This window comes from Harpia harpyja, chromosome 6, assembly GCF_026419915.1.
Source record: "Harpia harpyja isolate bHarHar1 chromosome 6, bHarHar1 primary haplotype, whole genome shotgun sequence".
Lineage (NCBI taxonomy): Eukaryota > Metazoa > Chordata > Aves > Accipitriformes > Accipitridae > Harpia > Harpia harpyja.
Window position 1 is genome coordinate 33,540,601 of NC_068945.1, and position 17,596 is coordinate 33,558,196.

At 34.9% G+C, this 17,596-nt stretch overlaps 1 protein-coding gene across 5 annotated transcripts in view; it reads right to left on the reverse strand.

The window, feature by feature from the left end:
- The window catches only part of USP15 (ubiquitin specific peptidase 15), a 72,514-nt gene that overhangs the window by 42,599 nt on the left and 12,319 nt on the right, over window positions 1–17,596 (reverse strand). For 4 of the 5 annotated variants that reach the window (XR_008235481.1, XR_008235482.1, XM_052788939.1 and 1 more), the window contains exons 2-4: window positions 12,297–12,424; window positions 7,330–7,460; window positions 4,479–4,605 (exon numbers count right to left, since the gene is read on the reverse strand). Coding sequence is in view for 3 of the 5 variants with exons in the window: in XM_052788939.1 (XP_052644899.1) it covers window positions 4,479–4,605; window positions 7,330–7,460; window positions 12,297–12,424 (386 nt within the window). In the remaining 2 variants the exon portion in view is untranslated. Of the gene's footprint in view, window positions 1–4,478; window positions 4,606–5,249; window positions 5,309–7,329; window positions 7,461–12,296; window positions 12,425–17,596 lie in introns of those variants that run through there. The other variant, XM_052788940.1, reaches the window with a different exon arrangement.

The following is a 17,596-nucleotide window of genomic DNA, read 5'->3' on the forward strand; positions in this document are numbered from 1 at the left end:
TTCTACCTGACAGAAATATAATCAGTGTTACATAATTTTAAGGTAGTAGAACTATTGTCTACAACTGGAATTTAAGAAGTTCATAATTAACTCCATTCTCCTTATGCAAAATTAGAGTTTTTTAAAGACTTCTTTAATTTGAACTAATATGTGCAGTGCTACATCATAGCAACCTTAGATTTTTTTTTTTTAATTGGTACACTCATAAAGCCCCACGGCAGCCAAGTCTTATAACAGCTAACACAGAAAACAAAATAGTAGTCAAGAAATGTACAGTTTATTCCTGATGATCACTGAAAACGCAGTTATAAAAATGGGCACTGTAAGCTCTTTGAGAGACATTCCCCTGAAGTCTCAGGATAAAATACCAGTGTTTGAGCTCCTCTAGAATTCCCCTTGCCACCTTTTACTTAAGATTATTATTTTCTCTTCTAATAACAACAACTATGTTAAATATGAAAAGTCAAAATGAGACTTGAAGCTTAAGAGTATCTTGTAAAAATCCTGCCATTGGCTTGTGAAATGCATGACAACTGGCCAATGTAAAATTTGTAGATATTGTAGACAACTGAATACAATTTCCTTCTATACTAGTTAACACACATTTTAGTATGAAAGCAAGCATTAGACTGGATCACTTGTTTCTGCAACAGAGATGATATGTAGGCAAGGTAGGTGCTATAAACAAGATAACAGGCTGTTACTTCATTTGTTGACTTAAAAAAAAAAAATGTACTGTGAATCAAAACTCAATCAATTATTTCAAATAACTGTATTTGAATGTAAGAATGAATCTACTCAGCAACAATCTTAAAAAAAAAATTCCAGATTTATCAATGACTTTCACTAAAAGAATTTACAAAAGATAATTTTTCACTATTTTATTAATACCATGAGAATTAATTATTTGAGCATTGCAGCTTGTATTCTTTGGGAGTATTAAGTCATTTATTATGTTAATTTTCAACATATTCCAGCTTCACTAACAGAACTGTTACGAGACAGGAAGCATCAATCCTATCAGATGACTACACATTATGTCCAAGACTCTGGGAAGGGCATGTTCCACCTGACTATTATGCTAATTTTGAGACAGTGAAACTAAGGTTCATTTCCATACTTCCATGAACATAACCAGTGCACACTTTGTAATTCTTCCCTCCATGCCCCAGCAAGTATCACTGAAGTGCTGGCTTATGATCTAAAGTGAAAGTGCCTGTTCCAGTGTAAATGAAAATATTACATGCAAATATGTGTGGTCTGAGGCATACTGTGTATGGGGTTCTCCTCTAGTAGTGTTATACACATCCCATGTATGAGATGAGTAGTACTAGGATGAAGTCTGAGAGAGATGGGAAGAACTGCCCTTTAAAGATGCCTCTCACTCCAAAAGCTATATAGAACCAATTTGAGATAGTTCAATTTGAGAGTCAAAGGTTATGGATCCTATATAGGATATATGCTATATCATTAAGTCAGACCAGCTCCTCCAAAAAAACCAGCTGCATGATTTAAGTACTATTTTGCAAGACTACATGGAAGAGTCTTGATGAGATGCTGGAGAAGTTCAGCGTATCCTAATACAAGTACACCCTGACTCCTAAAGGCTAGTGCTATCACAAATATTGGCTAAAGGAAACTGCAGTAAAATGTTAATCTGTACTTTGAAACAGTAATCCCAGCATCCCAAAGAAGGGACAGGCTAGTCACAGATAGCAGAATAAATTGTCCTCAAGGGTGGCAAGTTTTACATTCTTGTATTCTGCAGCAAATTAAAGGCAAAGACGAATCAAAGCCATTTGCCAAGATAACTTACTAGCAAAAGTCCAAAAGTCCATTAGATGCAGAGCCACTTGTGTAATCTACAAAATTTATCAGCTCAGTTTTGAACTGGTTTTGGCACTGCAGACACAACCTGACTCCTATTCGTCCATTACAGAGGCTATAGTCAGTCTTTCTGTCATTTTGTGGTTTGTAAAACCCTTGAATAAAGGTAGAAAATGCCTACACATTAGCTGATGACTTAGTTTTATTGTACTTTCATATGATTAAGACTCCTGAATGGATCATTAACTCATTTTCACTCAGAAACCCTGATGTTCCCTAGGATAAGCAACAATAACTAGACTGAAATGCTGCCTGAACTACATCCATTGTCTAGCTCACTTTCTTTTTAGAATTAAACCCACCTCCCAAAAGTTAGTCATCAATCAGTCACAAAGTTAATATGCACTGCCCCAAGGCGAGAGTCCTCAATTGTAAGAGATGCCTAAGAAGGTCCAAAGAACACATTAGATATTTCCAGTACCACCCAAAGAAAATGACTGTCATTATTAGGTCTACCCTTTATAATTGTTTTTTCCTACCTTGTACTAACTTATTCACATACAGCTTAGCTTAGTTTCAATTTGAATGGAAAAGCAAAGGTATTGCAGGAATAACACACATTTGAAGATTGGTAGGGGAATACTATATTGTGCTCAGAGTATTTAAGTTGCTCCAAAACGTTCTCTGTTTATGTGAATTAAGGAAGGTCTTGTCTTGGATCTTTTGAGGGCAGTAAATAATGTAATCAATTATGGTGGGTAGAAAAATTGAAACTTTTTGAAAAAGACCATAGTACCTTATGCCCACTCACTTCAGTGGGGCTGATACTGAGTCTTTGGTACTACAAGTCTTCTGCAGCTGTAATGAAAATGCATCCCTGGCATATGCAAGGAAGGGTGAAAAGTAACCAAGATTCTACAAGATTCCTCTTGCATATTATTTATTGATATAATGAGTATCTCTGCTATGTATTTGATGAATTCCAGAACTACCTTAAATACACTTAAGGTATGGACAGGGTGGGGGGATAAAAAAAAATCACCGTCTTATTAATGGATGATAAGAGAAAAACCTCAGGGATCAGTGATTCTTTCACTCTTAAAAGCGGTTTTAATTTTTCTAGCTCTTCTTCTAAGATACAAACTCTTTTGGATGTCCTGGCTAGGATGGCCCTGCTTGGTACTCTGCATAAGAAGATTCAGCTTCAGAAAAGGCATGTTTTTAAGGCTTCCAGAGCATGTCATCCACATCTCACGAAAGCAAGTAAGGCCAGTGTCTGCAAAGGGGTATCCAGTGAGCCTGGCTGTTTCTCATTACCCTTTATGACAATTTTCTCACAATTGTAATTCTCTCTCTGCTAAGAAACAATGAATACATCTCCAAGTAACAGTCATTCCAAAATGCCCTGCTTCTGATTAGAAAAAGAAAATATCAGAAATTCATCCATTACCTATAATTCCAATGATACAATTAAATTCAGTATAGCTGCAAAATAGCTTGTATTTGGTCCTCAGGGAAGGATAATGTTAAATTGGTTTTTCTAAGTTTCTGGGTTTGCTTAGAGAATAATGAAGTACATCTCCCAAGTTAAACCAGATCTCAAAAAGGCCAATTAACATACAACACTGAAGCCCTGTTTCAAGGACAAATTTTGTAATTTTTAAGTTTCTACTCTAATAGAAGCAGATATTACTTGTTTAACTTAAGGATTAAAATTTAACGATGTAAAATGATTCTGTTTTTAAAGCAAGCAATCTGCAAAGAATTAAACTGTAGGAAGTATAAGTCACTACCCATAATGTAAAGAGAAGCAAAACCTGAAAAAACTACATTGTTGTCAAAGAATGTAAACAGAGTAATGGCTGGGCATAAAGCACCAAGGGCATAAAGTACAATTTTAACTGCACAAATACACATAATTGAAAGACTCTTATCTCAGATATACATGCACAAATACACCAAAAATTGAGTTTAAATGATCAGCAATATCTTTGCATATGTTCTGATTGTTATTTTCAGAGCCAAATATGTTATCAAAATATGGTTTCAAACAATGACACAATGGTCAAAGAGCAGGCAAAGTAACTATAAAGGTAAGTTAAAGGTTTAATGCAGGACTCAGTTACTGTAAAAGATTGTGCCTAGCCTGCCACTTCACAACCCAAAGAATAGTGCCTTTGTAGGTCACCTTTAGCCATTAATTTATAAATTCAATTCATTCTTGTGTTTTGTAATATACCCTTCTCATTATATATATGACTCAAAAGTGTTGGCTAGTGAAAGACATGAATAGAAACACATAAAAAAAGTACGTTTCTCACACCAAAAGACAACAAAAAGTACTACGGAATCCAATAAAGATAATGAGAAACATCCCACTGTTCACTTTCTGAAAAGCGCAAACCTCAGAGTTAACACAGATGCCTAGATAATAAAATGCACAATTATTTTTTTTTAATTGTATTAAAAAATCCTAAAGATTCCAAATCATTTAACTTTTAATTTTGACCCAAACAAGACTAATCCCATCCTTTCTAATGGTTACCATACCCATCTATCATTTTACCTAGAGACTTACTTATTCAGAACTTGCTACCAAGCACTATTTAAACAAGTAACAATCATATATTTTTAAAAACAGTTGTGCATACCTATTGTATCAGCTTTACTAAATCTTCGTGTAACAACATTGTTCATATTTCCATTTTCACAAAGCTTTAATTCTGTTAGGTATACTTCTACTTTGCAGTGCTTTACAAACATACCCTGTTCAACGACCTGAAAAACAGATTGGGATCAGGTATCAGTCCAAACGTTTTCATATACACACTTCAAAATATTTTTCAGAAGTCTTCAAGAAACTGAAGTTCAGGGAATGTAAGACACTTAATAAATGCCAAAAATTAGAACTAAAATTCTCTTATAACTTTTTAGAAATAGGGTAAACTAAGAAGTAATTTTTTTTCCATGATCATGTCGTCTTACCCGTGTATAACACCACCATGAATTTCCAAGTGTTAAGTACGGGGAAAATCACAAATACGCCTACTTAACCAAAAGATAAGATACTTGATCAAAAGATAAAAAACACCAGAAGTTATTTTTATTTCAAAACACATTCGTTGTATGCTACTTCATCAAAACATGAAGAACTAGTCTTCACAGTTAAAGAATACTTATCAGAAACAGAATACACACTACTAAAATCTGGATATCACATTTTTAAACAAATCCTGTATTTAAACAAGACCTACAAATCTTCCACTTATATTCTGATAATGAATACATTCATTTGAAATTCCACCTACTCATTACAGATGCTTATTATATGTTCATTTTTGTAACACCTATTACAAAATAGTTAAGTATACAGGAATTTTTTTTTATAAAAGTAAAATGTATAAAAAAATATTCAGGGTCACCTCTTAAATGTTTTTCCCTTTGATCTTCCAAAGTGTAACTGCAGTACTTAGTCATGTAGACTGTTCCAAAAATAACCATCAGCCTGATATGTGATACATCTGACAAATACGGTAAAAAAAAAAAAAAGCCACCAGCTAATTGCTAGGAGAGATCTGCTATCTGCTGTACAAATATAACTTGTATGCATGTACAGTAGGAAAAAAAAATTAGTGAATGATTTCACTGCTGTTCAGTAGTTTGCCTTAGCTTTAATAACTGTGAACCATGACATTTAAATAAAAATGCATCTTAATTTGAGTAGCTTAGTAGGGTTTTCAGCTACTACAGTAACAACAAAACAGTTGGCAGTAAACAAAACTGTGCAGTATGGCTAAGACATTTCTGAGAATAAAACTGACACGGTAGTGGCAGTATTACCACATCCTATTACATAAAGTCAAAATGTTATTTGACATGGATCAAGTACAACATTTTACCAATTTAAAATCTGGATCCATGTTTCAAAAAAAGTTGATGCAACAAAGGGGATGAACAAAAAGTATCATCCCACCTTTATGAAAAAACATCAAGGCAGACAGGAGAAAGAATCGTGAACAAATGACAAAAGCATCAGAAAGAAAAATTCTGAACTGGAATATGCATCTCAGAGGATAACTACTGTTTGTATTGGCAGAAAATAATGAAGCTATGCCAGTTTACCTGGCCTCTCATTATACTCCATGTATTTTTCCAGTTAGTTCCTCCCAAGTAGAAGGCAAGTTACTCAAATTTCCCTTCTCTCTCCTTCCAATTTCCCCCCAAAGTGAAAAAATTACAGAACTTTTACTTTACCATGATGATGGAAGAGCATTCAGTTTGCTGAAATCCATCTTCAGGAAAAACAGTAACAAGGTGATAACAGATATATCTTTAAAGAAGGAGAGCCATTTTAATGGATTTCAGCTCTTACAGAACTGGAGAAAAAGAAAGAGACATTCCAGGGATGTCTCTTTAAAAAAAGATCTCTTTTATTGCATTAAAGAGAATGTTAAAAAAACCCACAACAAACTACTACTATTGCTGACCAAATGAATCTTGAAGACACAAAATTCTTCTATAGCTAAATCTGGCATTTGTTTGAAAGGAATGCACTTCAAGTAAACGGCCAGCATGCACGTAGTTAGACCACACTCATGTCATAGGACAAAAAAAAAAAAAAAAAAAAAAAAAAGATGTATTACACCAGAAGTTATATCAAACTAAATTCTAATCATAATACTCTTTCAGCAGTTTTTCAGGAATTAAAATAAAGATCCCTGTAACTGAAAGAATATGCCCTAATGGTCAATTTAGAAATGGCAAACATACCAATGTGTATTTTAAAACTTAAGTAATTCAGCCCAGTGAGGATGCCACTGTAATCGCTAACCTGAAAATCTTAAGAAATAATACAAACAAAAGAGATTACCTCATCAATAAACTGGTAAAACGTCATATCACCTTAATAATACCGATGGTATGTGCTGGAGCAAACAAAAATTAACATCAAAGATGTTAATTTTTAAGTATCTCATACTGACAGAGGGCCACAGTATCTACCATATCATGGACTATACTACCCGTGTTGAGGTAAGCTTTTGACTTAAAGAAAAAAACTCCCTTAGCAAGCTGCTGAACACAGAAGACTGTGCTCATCAGAAAAGGAGCCACCAATTACTCTGACAGTGTTAACATTATTAGAGCTAGGCTTTTCACTAACATAGTCAATACAGTTTTAGGGGTTTATACTTAATTACAAAATCATTTGCATTAATAGACTTACAAGCTTCTAAAGGAAGTTCTTCTTGAAATATTAGAGGGCTTACTTCCAGAAAAAAAAAAAGTATTGTATCCTTTGCATCCTCATTTTTCAATATTAAAAACTTAAGCCCCTAAAATCTGAGTAAGAATTAGGTATCTGTAAGCAACTAAGGCAGAAGTTGTCTATATGATTATCACAGGCCAGGACTTACAATCTTCTAATAAATTCCTGTGCAACTCTTGCATATTTGCAGGACTATATCTGAATCATATTCATCCCAGTGGGTAATTTGAGAGTACCTTGCGTGCTATTGGGTCTTGACCATCCATCAGTGTGTACCAGCTAACTAGCCTATTCCAGCCTTCAGTTGGCAAAAGGATGTAGTCCAGCTCATCAATGAGATGTTCCTTGAGAGACTGAGAATCACCATCTGTAAGAGAAAGATATTTTTACTTGAATACTGCAATTCTATTACTTGAGTTTTTAATGTAACATTTTTCATATAAATAGCAAAAAAAAAATTTTCCAAGTCACAGTTATTAGTATTATGGTGTTCAAAGCAGTTCATGCATAGCACACCTATTACCAGTAGCATTCCTGCACTCAGGAACCCAAGTGACAACTCCGTATCCTCATGCAATCAGAAGTGCCTAACTTGTTACCACACACCAGGATAGCCTTCAGGGAAACCAATCCATTTCTCTACCCACTTCGCACATATTCCCCCATCACCATGGATACTCCATTTCATGCTACAGTTGCATCCTTCACTGAAAACGCAGGAATGGGTAGTTACAGCAGATCCAAGACAAAGTTTGAAGTCATTCAATGCATGTCAGACTGGGAAAATAACATGGTACAACCCTCCTACTTAAAGGATACTATGTATTCTGGAAACACAGTCCCTACAAAATTCTTCATAGGGACAGCGAGATGCAACACTTGAAAGAAGTACAAGTTGGTAACCTATTTACGTAAGTAGCATGCTTTTAGCTTTGGTTCAATCCTTATTACAGGAGTAAGATAGCAGCTATCCTATATGTGTAAGAGGTGATTCCAGACCTGAGCCACTGTGTGCCTCAGACAATTAGGGCAGCTGTCTTTCCATCTGGAAGTACCCAACTACAGGCCAGCAAACATCCCTCTGTACAGAGGGAGATCAAACAGGGAGACCCACACATTCAGCTCCAAAGAATAAATCAGGATGACAAAGTTAATGAAGTACAAAAATAAGTAGACTATGTATAAAGAATAAATAGACTGTAATAAATATACAGTCTATTTATTTTCATTGTCCTAAGTGAATGAACTGCAGAATTACACACTGCACAATTAAAACTGAGCATAAAAGTAACCTTAAATAATCTCAAATTGCTTCAAGTATTGGCCTTCCTCTCAGATTTACTTTTTTTTTTTAAGTATACTTCTAAGCAAAATGAATATTATTACCTACATTTTTTGCAAGGACAAAAATAAGTGTGTGCTATGCACCTATGAAAAGCACTAAGGTCCTCTCATTTGATCATATTTCTGTACTTCTCTTGTTTCTCCTTTGTACAGACAGATTTAGCAAACACAGCATAATGTGACTTCAATCAAAAAAATATTATCCTGAGCATTAGAAGAGGCACATTTTAATAACAACATCTATTTTTTTTTTTTTTTAATAAGAATTTAACAAAACATGTTTCAACATGACCTTTCCTGTAGGAGGGCAACACTACTGAGGACATTTGAGAGATGTTTAAGAGATGTGTTCAGTTCCTGGTGGGAAGATTAAACAAGATTCAGCTTACAAAGACTCTAGAAATCTCCCTACTCTACCTGCACTTGCTACACCTTCAGTTGGTTTAAAGGGTTTCTGGTTTAAAGGGAAAATAAGGGAAAAAAGCAATGCTTTTTGCTTTGATCACCTAAATGGTAAAAATATGGGCAAGGAAGGATGCACAGCTTGCTTCTGCTCTTATTATTTTATCACTGGTGGTGACTCCCTCTTTCCTTCTCCAGCTAAGTACCTTGATGTGTGAGCAAAACATTGGAGATGTGTACTGTTCTCCATTCATGCAGTTTAAGTGTGCAATATTTGTTACTACCATTAGCTAGCTGCTCAGAGGGGGCAAAAAGATACTGTTTCCATAATATGTAATCCGTGCAGTTTAGAGATGACTTCACACAGTCAAGAAGGTACAATATGGTTTGCATGCACTTTCTCTGATAAAAATTGTCAATGTGGGAAGAGCTAAACAAAAAAAACCCTAACAACAACAAAAACCCCAAGATACAGCCAGGTTAAGTATTAGAATCATGAAGTTATTTTAGAAGAAGGGATAATCAAGTTCGGAAATAGCCAAAGTATTTGTTGCAATTTTAGCAAGAAAAAACCAAAAGGGCAACACAGAAGGCAACAAAGGAAAGTGGAAGAAAACCTCAGGCTTTGGATTCTACTTTGGGAGCCAGAGTACATAAATTTCTCAAGCAAAAAGTAAAATGGAATTTCACATAAACATCTCAGTGAACATACAGGTAAATAAAAATTCAGTTCTTCATGGAGATAAATATAATAAATGTGACCTAATAAATGAGACTTCTATCAATGCACTTGTTTAAAAGGTACTTTCCTTTTTTCCCCTCAGTCTGCTTCATCCTATCTGTAAAAGTAACAATTTTCAAGACTCAAATTTTGGTTCAAAACTGTCTTGACTGATTAGGAAAAAATCTATATGCAAGAACTATATCCAAGAAACATTTGCTGAAACAATTCACAACTTCCACTATCAATTCTTACTTGGCCCACTCAATACTATGCATATGGTGGTTCCATTATAACTGGGAGCAAGGTGTGGGGAAAAATCACAAACACATCCTCAGGCCCACGTATCTCTCTAAAAAGTTCATACTGTATTTCTGCACTGATCTGATATTGCTACAGGAGTTTATAGTGAGAAGATATAATTTGGATTCCATTCTTTCTAAAATTCCCAACATTTTTTCCAGTGTAATTTTTTCAGAACCTTATTCCAAAGAAGTCCCCTGACTCTGATGACTCAGTCCCTCATACGCAACACGGTTTTCTGTGATGAACGATCAGCTAAATGACTACTTCCTTGTGCTTGCTTTGCTAATCTGAAGTTGTCTACATATCTCTTCTGAAGACAGCACATGTGCGTTCCATTACATACAGCAACATTTTTGCATATGTTGAGATTAACTGAAATCTCTGCCTGTTACTTTCCACTGCTCCCATTTCCTCCAAATATTCTGGAAATAAGGGAACAATATTTAAGTAACATAAGCACAACACACTGCTTCAGTTTCCTAGAATCAGTCTTTCTTGAATTTAATAATAGTTTTCCTTACCACTGCGTTGCATTGCAGAGTATCTGAGAAAGCATGCCGCTTTTAGGTTATTTTATATTCTTTAAATCAGATGCAAATTTTCAGACTTAACACTTAAGAAGAGCAGTATGAGAGCAACTAGTGCATACGACATGCCAAAGACAGGATTAAACCCCAAGCATTTTCAGGTTCAGTTTATGCTACATAGGAAACCTAGTACAGAGGATTGCTGCTTTGCAGCAGGGGAAGGTGACAGCTACTATTTGCTGAGCACTAATGCCCTTAATTTTAAAACTGCCTTCACACAGGAACAGTAGATGTCAGACAGTAATTGGATGCATGGTATCACTGCCAATGCAGAGCCATAGTTTTAGAACCATGAATGAGCAAAAAGTGAAGTTCATAAACCCTGATGCTGTGTTTACTTTGAAAGGGGTATGCACAGTGTCAAAACGATAGTAAGAATACAGGGTTTTAGGAGCTTTTAGCAAAATGGCTAACATGCGTTTAGATTTGGACAGCTAGATTTAGATTTTGTACAGGCTTCACATCCACAGTAACTTTAAACATCATCTGAACATGTGTGTAGATTAAGTTATAAATAATACAGATCAACTAACACAGTGCTTTGCACATCCAGAAATCACCTTTTTTTAAAGTGGGTAGACACAGAAGAGAGAATAAGCTGATGCTGCCTCACTGAGGATAAAAAGATCTTGCTACATCTAATTTCAACTGAAAAGTATCAGCTGAACATGCCTGCCTCACTACGAGATTTACTACAAGAACGTACAAAAGATCTAGATCCTCACACTTCAGAAAACAAAACACATCACTCACCTGGAGCAAAAAGACCTTTAAGTTTGTGGATGGAAGAGAACATATAGATGCATACGTCAATACAGCACCTTCTTCAAAGGCACTGATACTAGTCCCTGTCAGACATGCACACTCCCTCACCCTAACAACTACTGCAACATGGTGTGACAAGTCCTATGAAAGAGGCAATCATCTTAAATATTTAACTTGTAAAATAATGATATTAATTACGGTTGAGAAGTTTTGAATGAAGAAAGTCAGAGTTCACCATAAATCTCATGAAGTTGTAAAAATTTGTATTACCATGTGCAAACAAATTATGCAGTACTATTGTATTACCTGTAACTGCAAAGAAGGAAACCAATTATCTGCTAGATTTTGTATCCACTAGATTTTGAAGATTAAATATTAATGTCTCTAACGGTATTTCAATACTGGTCATTAAATATAGAATTTGACCTAAAGATTAAAATACCTGGGAAAGTATTCTGAGACTTGTGTCCACAAATCTGACTACAGCTCAGCAAAAGTCAGTCAAACCTGAGTAATTATAACAGTGACAGAGTTTAACCATACTCAGAAGACCCCCCAAAATTAGGAAATTATCCTCTATCATTTCACACCACTTTATATTATCACTGAACTGTGTAATACCTCTTCCTCAATTGTTCCATAATCAAAGTAAGGGCTTGGGGCTCATTTACAAAATTAAATTTTAGAGTTCAAGTTAAAAATATTATTTTAAATCAACCAATTTAGTTAAGCTAAAAAAAAAAAAAAATCTTAGCGAACTCAGGCTAGTTATTTGTCAACTTGACTAAATTTTAACTCCTGAGGTATTCCAAAATATCATTATAAACCAGTAATTTGTACATTATTAAATATTCTGTAACCATTGCAAAGAAGTTCCACTAATTTTATTTTAAAATTTTAATTTGTTAGGGAAATCTATTCCAGTTCCCTTGTCACAGTGTGAAAACAAACAAACAAACAGTTTCACCTTCATAAATGCTGAGATTCATGTACACTATCAACTACAAAAGATGAACAATCTGTGACAAATTTGTACTAAATGTTAGTATTGGCTTATTACACAGTCAGAAGCAGTTACCTTTAAGAAGTCCAGAATTATCAATAGGACCAGGGTACACATTCTGATCTCCCATTTGGTATTTGTCCCAGCTGTCAAAACCAACATATTTTTTCCACTGTTTGAACCAGCGACTATCCACTAGGTACCTTAAATGGAAGAAGACAAACAAGTTAATTATTGGCATGCTACCACTTCCTACAGTACCGATTAATTCATACTAATGTACTTGCATCCATCAGCTTTGCAGAATGGAGAATGTTTTTCTGTCTGGTCTGCTAACCATTATCAGCATGTCCTACCAACAAGGACTTTAACCATGGGCAATTAAAGATCACACTAATCACAGTGGGCAAGTACAGTTTTGCAAGACAGCCAATACAGCATATCAGAAGTTGAAGAATGGCAAGCTCAAAAAGCATTTCCCTTTTTAGCATGAAATACCATCAGCTTTAATTCCTGTTCTGAATTTGTGAATTCAGGAGATTCAAGTTAAATCTTTATAATTAGATAGCCCTTTAAAAAACGAGAGAGAACTTTTAGTGAAATATTTTTTCCTGCTGGAGTTTTATTTATAAAATTCATATGCAAGTTGAAAAACTTTAGAACTCTGATGTCCTGTCAAGAACCAGAGTCTAAGTGTTTTCTTCCTTTGAGTCAGCGTCAACACATACAGTAAATGTTCTGCTTTTGAGGCAGCACTAGATGTTCATCCTACATATAATTATCAACTTCACACTTCCATATAAAGGGATATCTCTCAACTCAGCTCCACAGTATTTCTACCCAGATTAAACTGTTGCCAGTCTGGCTTTTACCAAGTCTAGTGATACCTACATTTTGTATCTTTTTGTCCAGAATTTCTTTAAGATTAAGATAACAAATTTGTTCAGTGATCCTCAGATTGTTTATTTTTTTTTAAAGATACCACCTTCATTATTTCTCTTTCCTAAAAGTACCCATCTCCTTCTGTCTGTTCTGTACCAACCCTTTTGTTACTAACCTAGTACATGTCAGAGTATCGCTATCAGGATGAAACGCTAGGTCTAACTAAAGGTCATAGGTAATCCTCATTCTTTTCTGCAGTATTTGACTATTGAACTCTTATTTGCAGCATACCAATAATATGCTACTGAGCCTTTAAGACATCTCAAAACTTCCTGGTGATTCAACTCCTAGTCTGCTAATACATATAGCTTTATTAGGCAATCATTCTGCAGGAGTTACTCATGAACGCCATGGAAAAACACAAAACAAAAACAGCACCCACAACTCTTGTAACCAAAGAGGTACAAAAACATTGCTTGAGTATACATTTTACTGAAGAGGTTTAAAAAAAAAAATACGTTAGTGGGGCCTTACGTATCTTAAGTTTGTTAATTCTTATTATAGTTACATCATTTAGAAGCACAAATTGTAAGTCTTGACTTCCTTCTTCTTCTCAAGTCCAGTTTTTCTCTCTTACACACACAGATCGACCCTGGAGTCAGTCTCCAGAAGTACTGCTAGCAAACCTCTGGTAAAGAAGGCATTACGACTGAGTAGTACTGAGTAAGTGGGATCCTTTGTAGTCAACTTATCAGATTCTCTTCTCAATAAGCCCAATTTTTCAGTTTCTACAGAATGTACTCTTAAGTGTGTGAATCTATAGGTAAAAGTCCTTTGGAAAGTAAGAGGAAGAAGGCTTTAGAAAGCTATACATAAGACCACTGCAGGCTTTTGGATGCTTACTTCCCTTACATTTCTTCAAAAACATCAAAGACTAAGGTCTCAAAGGCAACTTTACAATATCTGTGACAACAGCACCCTAATTCACATGGTAAACAGTCTTGATTCAAAATATTACATCAACAGTAATAATGAGTCTGTGAACAAATTACTCCTAGCCTTAGCTTGTAACTACCCTAAGCAAACATAAATAGCAAAGGCAGAGCTGTGTCTCAACTGCTATAGACATAGTTCTGTTAGTACAAGAATGCTGGTTAGGGACCAAATTTCTCCCTTGCTGCACCAATGCCAGGCATACTCTGGAGCATGTACCTTCACCATCTCACAGAGTAACACTTGGTCTTGTATCTATTCTACCATCACAACCTGTTATTACTGCTCAAGAGTCATCAACTGGTACCAATTGCTGTCTCTTCTGAAACTGTTCTGTACAACAACTTTGTCCTTGAACTTGCAACACACAATTTCTTTCTGAAATTTTAAACACTTAACAAAGCAGTCGGAAAATAGCTTCAAACTGCTTTCTGAACCAAAACTATATTGAAAAAAATATAGTGTTAAACACTACTGAGGAAATGTATATGGAAAGTATTTTGCTGCAAAAATGCCCTTTTCCACTCTGACCAAACTCAGAAACAGACAGTGACTTTACAGGGTGTTTTGGGCACTATGTATCCCACCAAATCGGTAATGAAACAGCATGGTTGAAGTCCTAGTCCAGAAAGATGAGATACTTAACATTACTATGATTTTACAATATTGAATCATTCTAAAGTAGCCTGGCCTAGCACTGATTATTTCAGTTTTGTGGCAGAATTCCCTTTACAAGTTTTGTTTTGTTTAGAACATATTCAGAATGTAATACGAAACAGGATTGAACAAGGCTAAGCTGCATTAAAGATGGTGAAATTTGGCATAAAACACAGTAAAAGGATAAAAATGCAGGCTATTACAAAAATAAACAGATTTAAACTTTATTAATGATGAAAAAAAGGCAAAACTTTTCTAGTTCAAATGTTAGTAAGTTCTAGTCCCACACACATTTCACACTTCAAAAATCAAACTCAGTTAGAATATACTGATTTCTTGATCACTTTCCATTGTCTATGCTGTTCAGTGAAGTTATAAGAACTACCTAACAAAGCAATTAACTTCTCAAAATAATTCAGATCTTTGTGTACAGACAACCTCATTTTGCAACACAAGAAAGTATCCAAGTAAAGCCTTACCGTCTTACGTGAAAGCCTTTTCTGAACTTAACTTTTCAGGTTCTCTAACACAGCAACCAATTTAATGATCACTGCAGCAAAACCTATTAAACTACAAAACTCAAACTGTTGTGAAATTAAATGAGAAACAACTCCAACTATCAAAAATGACCAGCTTGTGAAAACAGGCATATAATGTGACTATCTAGACATAATTTAAAATCTGGCATTATCATTTGTTTAAAACAAGCATTCAATTAAAAAAAAAAAAGCATGACTTTTTTTTAAATATCAGATGAAAGCAAAGATATAAACTTTAAAACTTGCCCAGTCCCTTCAAAACACCGCGTTTGCCATCATGCAATAGACAGAGGAAGTGAAGCAACATCATAACAGCTCCCCAGTATGCTTTAAAATATTTGGTATGTTTGTTACTAGAAGCTTTCAATTATATTTTTACTATCATAAAGTCCTCCTAAGCAATACTGCAATAGAAGGAGAGAAAAAACTTAAACAAATTAGGTTTAAATTTTACAGCGGTAACATGCTTCCTTTTCTACAATCAATAGTCAGATGCAGATGTCTTCAGATATGATCTAGTTCAATGAAGGCAAGAATGCTTTCGGAGGTACAGACTCAACAGTGAACGCAGAACGGTTTTAAAGTGTTTTCTCTAACAGATTCTCTATCCAATTCATGCCCAAGGTATGCCACATTCATCTATTACCCAGAAATGGGAGGCGGGGGAGGAGAATAAAGCAGACAAAAGCCTGCAATAGGCAATTTAGCCTATTTAATTTAAAGATCACATGAGTAAGAATTTAAGAATTCAGTGAACACCACAAAGATAGTCCACATGAAAATTAAGAAAGAAAAATCAGATCTCTACAAACAAATTTTCACCAAAAAATATCTAACTGTTGCAATTAAACAAGTGTTATTTTCCATTTCATGGAAGAGAAAAAACAAACAGTACACTCGACCATGGAAATTTGAATTGGTATGACCATGTAAAATGGAGTGACTTTACACAGTGCATATATAATTGAATATAGAGTCTGATATTAAAGATAATTTTTCCTTTACCCTGAGTCTGCCAGAACAAGCCTGATGTTATTATAATTGAATCATTGGTATTTGTGTCTTTTTCTTTTTAAAGTACAAGTAGCAGCAGTTCTTCCCACGTTTACAAAAAACCAGTTCTTTCACTCTGCCTGTACAAATTCTAATTCCTTTTACAACAGCCTCTTGATATTTGACTAATTTTTCTTTAATAAATGGAAAAAGGGATATCGAATTTGATTAATCTGATATGCCCTTGCCTTTTGCTTTACATACAAAGTTTTCAGTCTTATGAACATACCCAAGGCCAACAGCATTCTCACCTTTCTCTTCTGCTGTGGCCATCCAGCACTATTCCATAACAGCCATAACTGCATGTGGTTATGAATGCAGTCATCCTCAGGCAGCCATTCTACCACCAAACCTGCCAGCTTTGTCCCCTACGCCATCTCATGGCCTCTACCTTCTTGACCTAAATTCTAATGAACTATGAAACTCAAAGCTATAATTTTACACAGAAGGGAAATTATCATATAGGCAAAGTGCCCATTGTTTTAATTAATGCTTAACAAATTACTGCTCCTGTAGAACCATATCACTTTTCAAATGCTTTGTGTTAAGTGTCTGATCATACACCTGTAACATAGTGATTAATAGAAAATTTTGGTAACTGGACTTAACAGTGCAAGAGAGCTTGGGGTCCACTGTTCCAGATTTTAAATGTTCACCATTACCTATTTCAACACTTCATCAACTCTGTTCTTCCACATCCAATTAATTTTGCCACCAACCAAATTTTGCTCTGCAGTATCTCTTTACAGTTCTCCCTAACTGAAAAGTTGTAACATCTCTGTTTCCTAACAGAAAGTGCAAAAACTTACACCACTTCTCTTCAAATTTACGTATTTGTACTTACACACCCAAACAAGAGATTAATGTTCCTAACATAAAAAAGTTGAAAGGTTACCTATAAATCAACCAAATATGTAAGTGTGATAAGAACTGAATAGCACAGTCAAGTTCCCTCCCTGGAAAGAAAACATTGAAGGACAACCAAATCTTAAAAAATTCACATGAAGTTTAAGACTGAGCAAAGTGTCCAGTAGTACAATATAAAAAAGCAGAATGAAGAATACATGAACACCAAAAATTTGAAAGCTACTTAAATTACTTTGTCTTTTTATCTTCTCCTTTCCTGTTTTCTTACTTGAATTCACTAAGTAGTACTTTGTTAAACTGGTGTATTTTGGACATATGGAAAGCGCTGAGAGGAACAATTAAAAAAAGAAGCTAAATGGGTGCAAAACACTATTCTAAGAATGA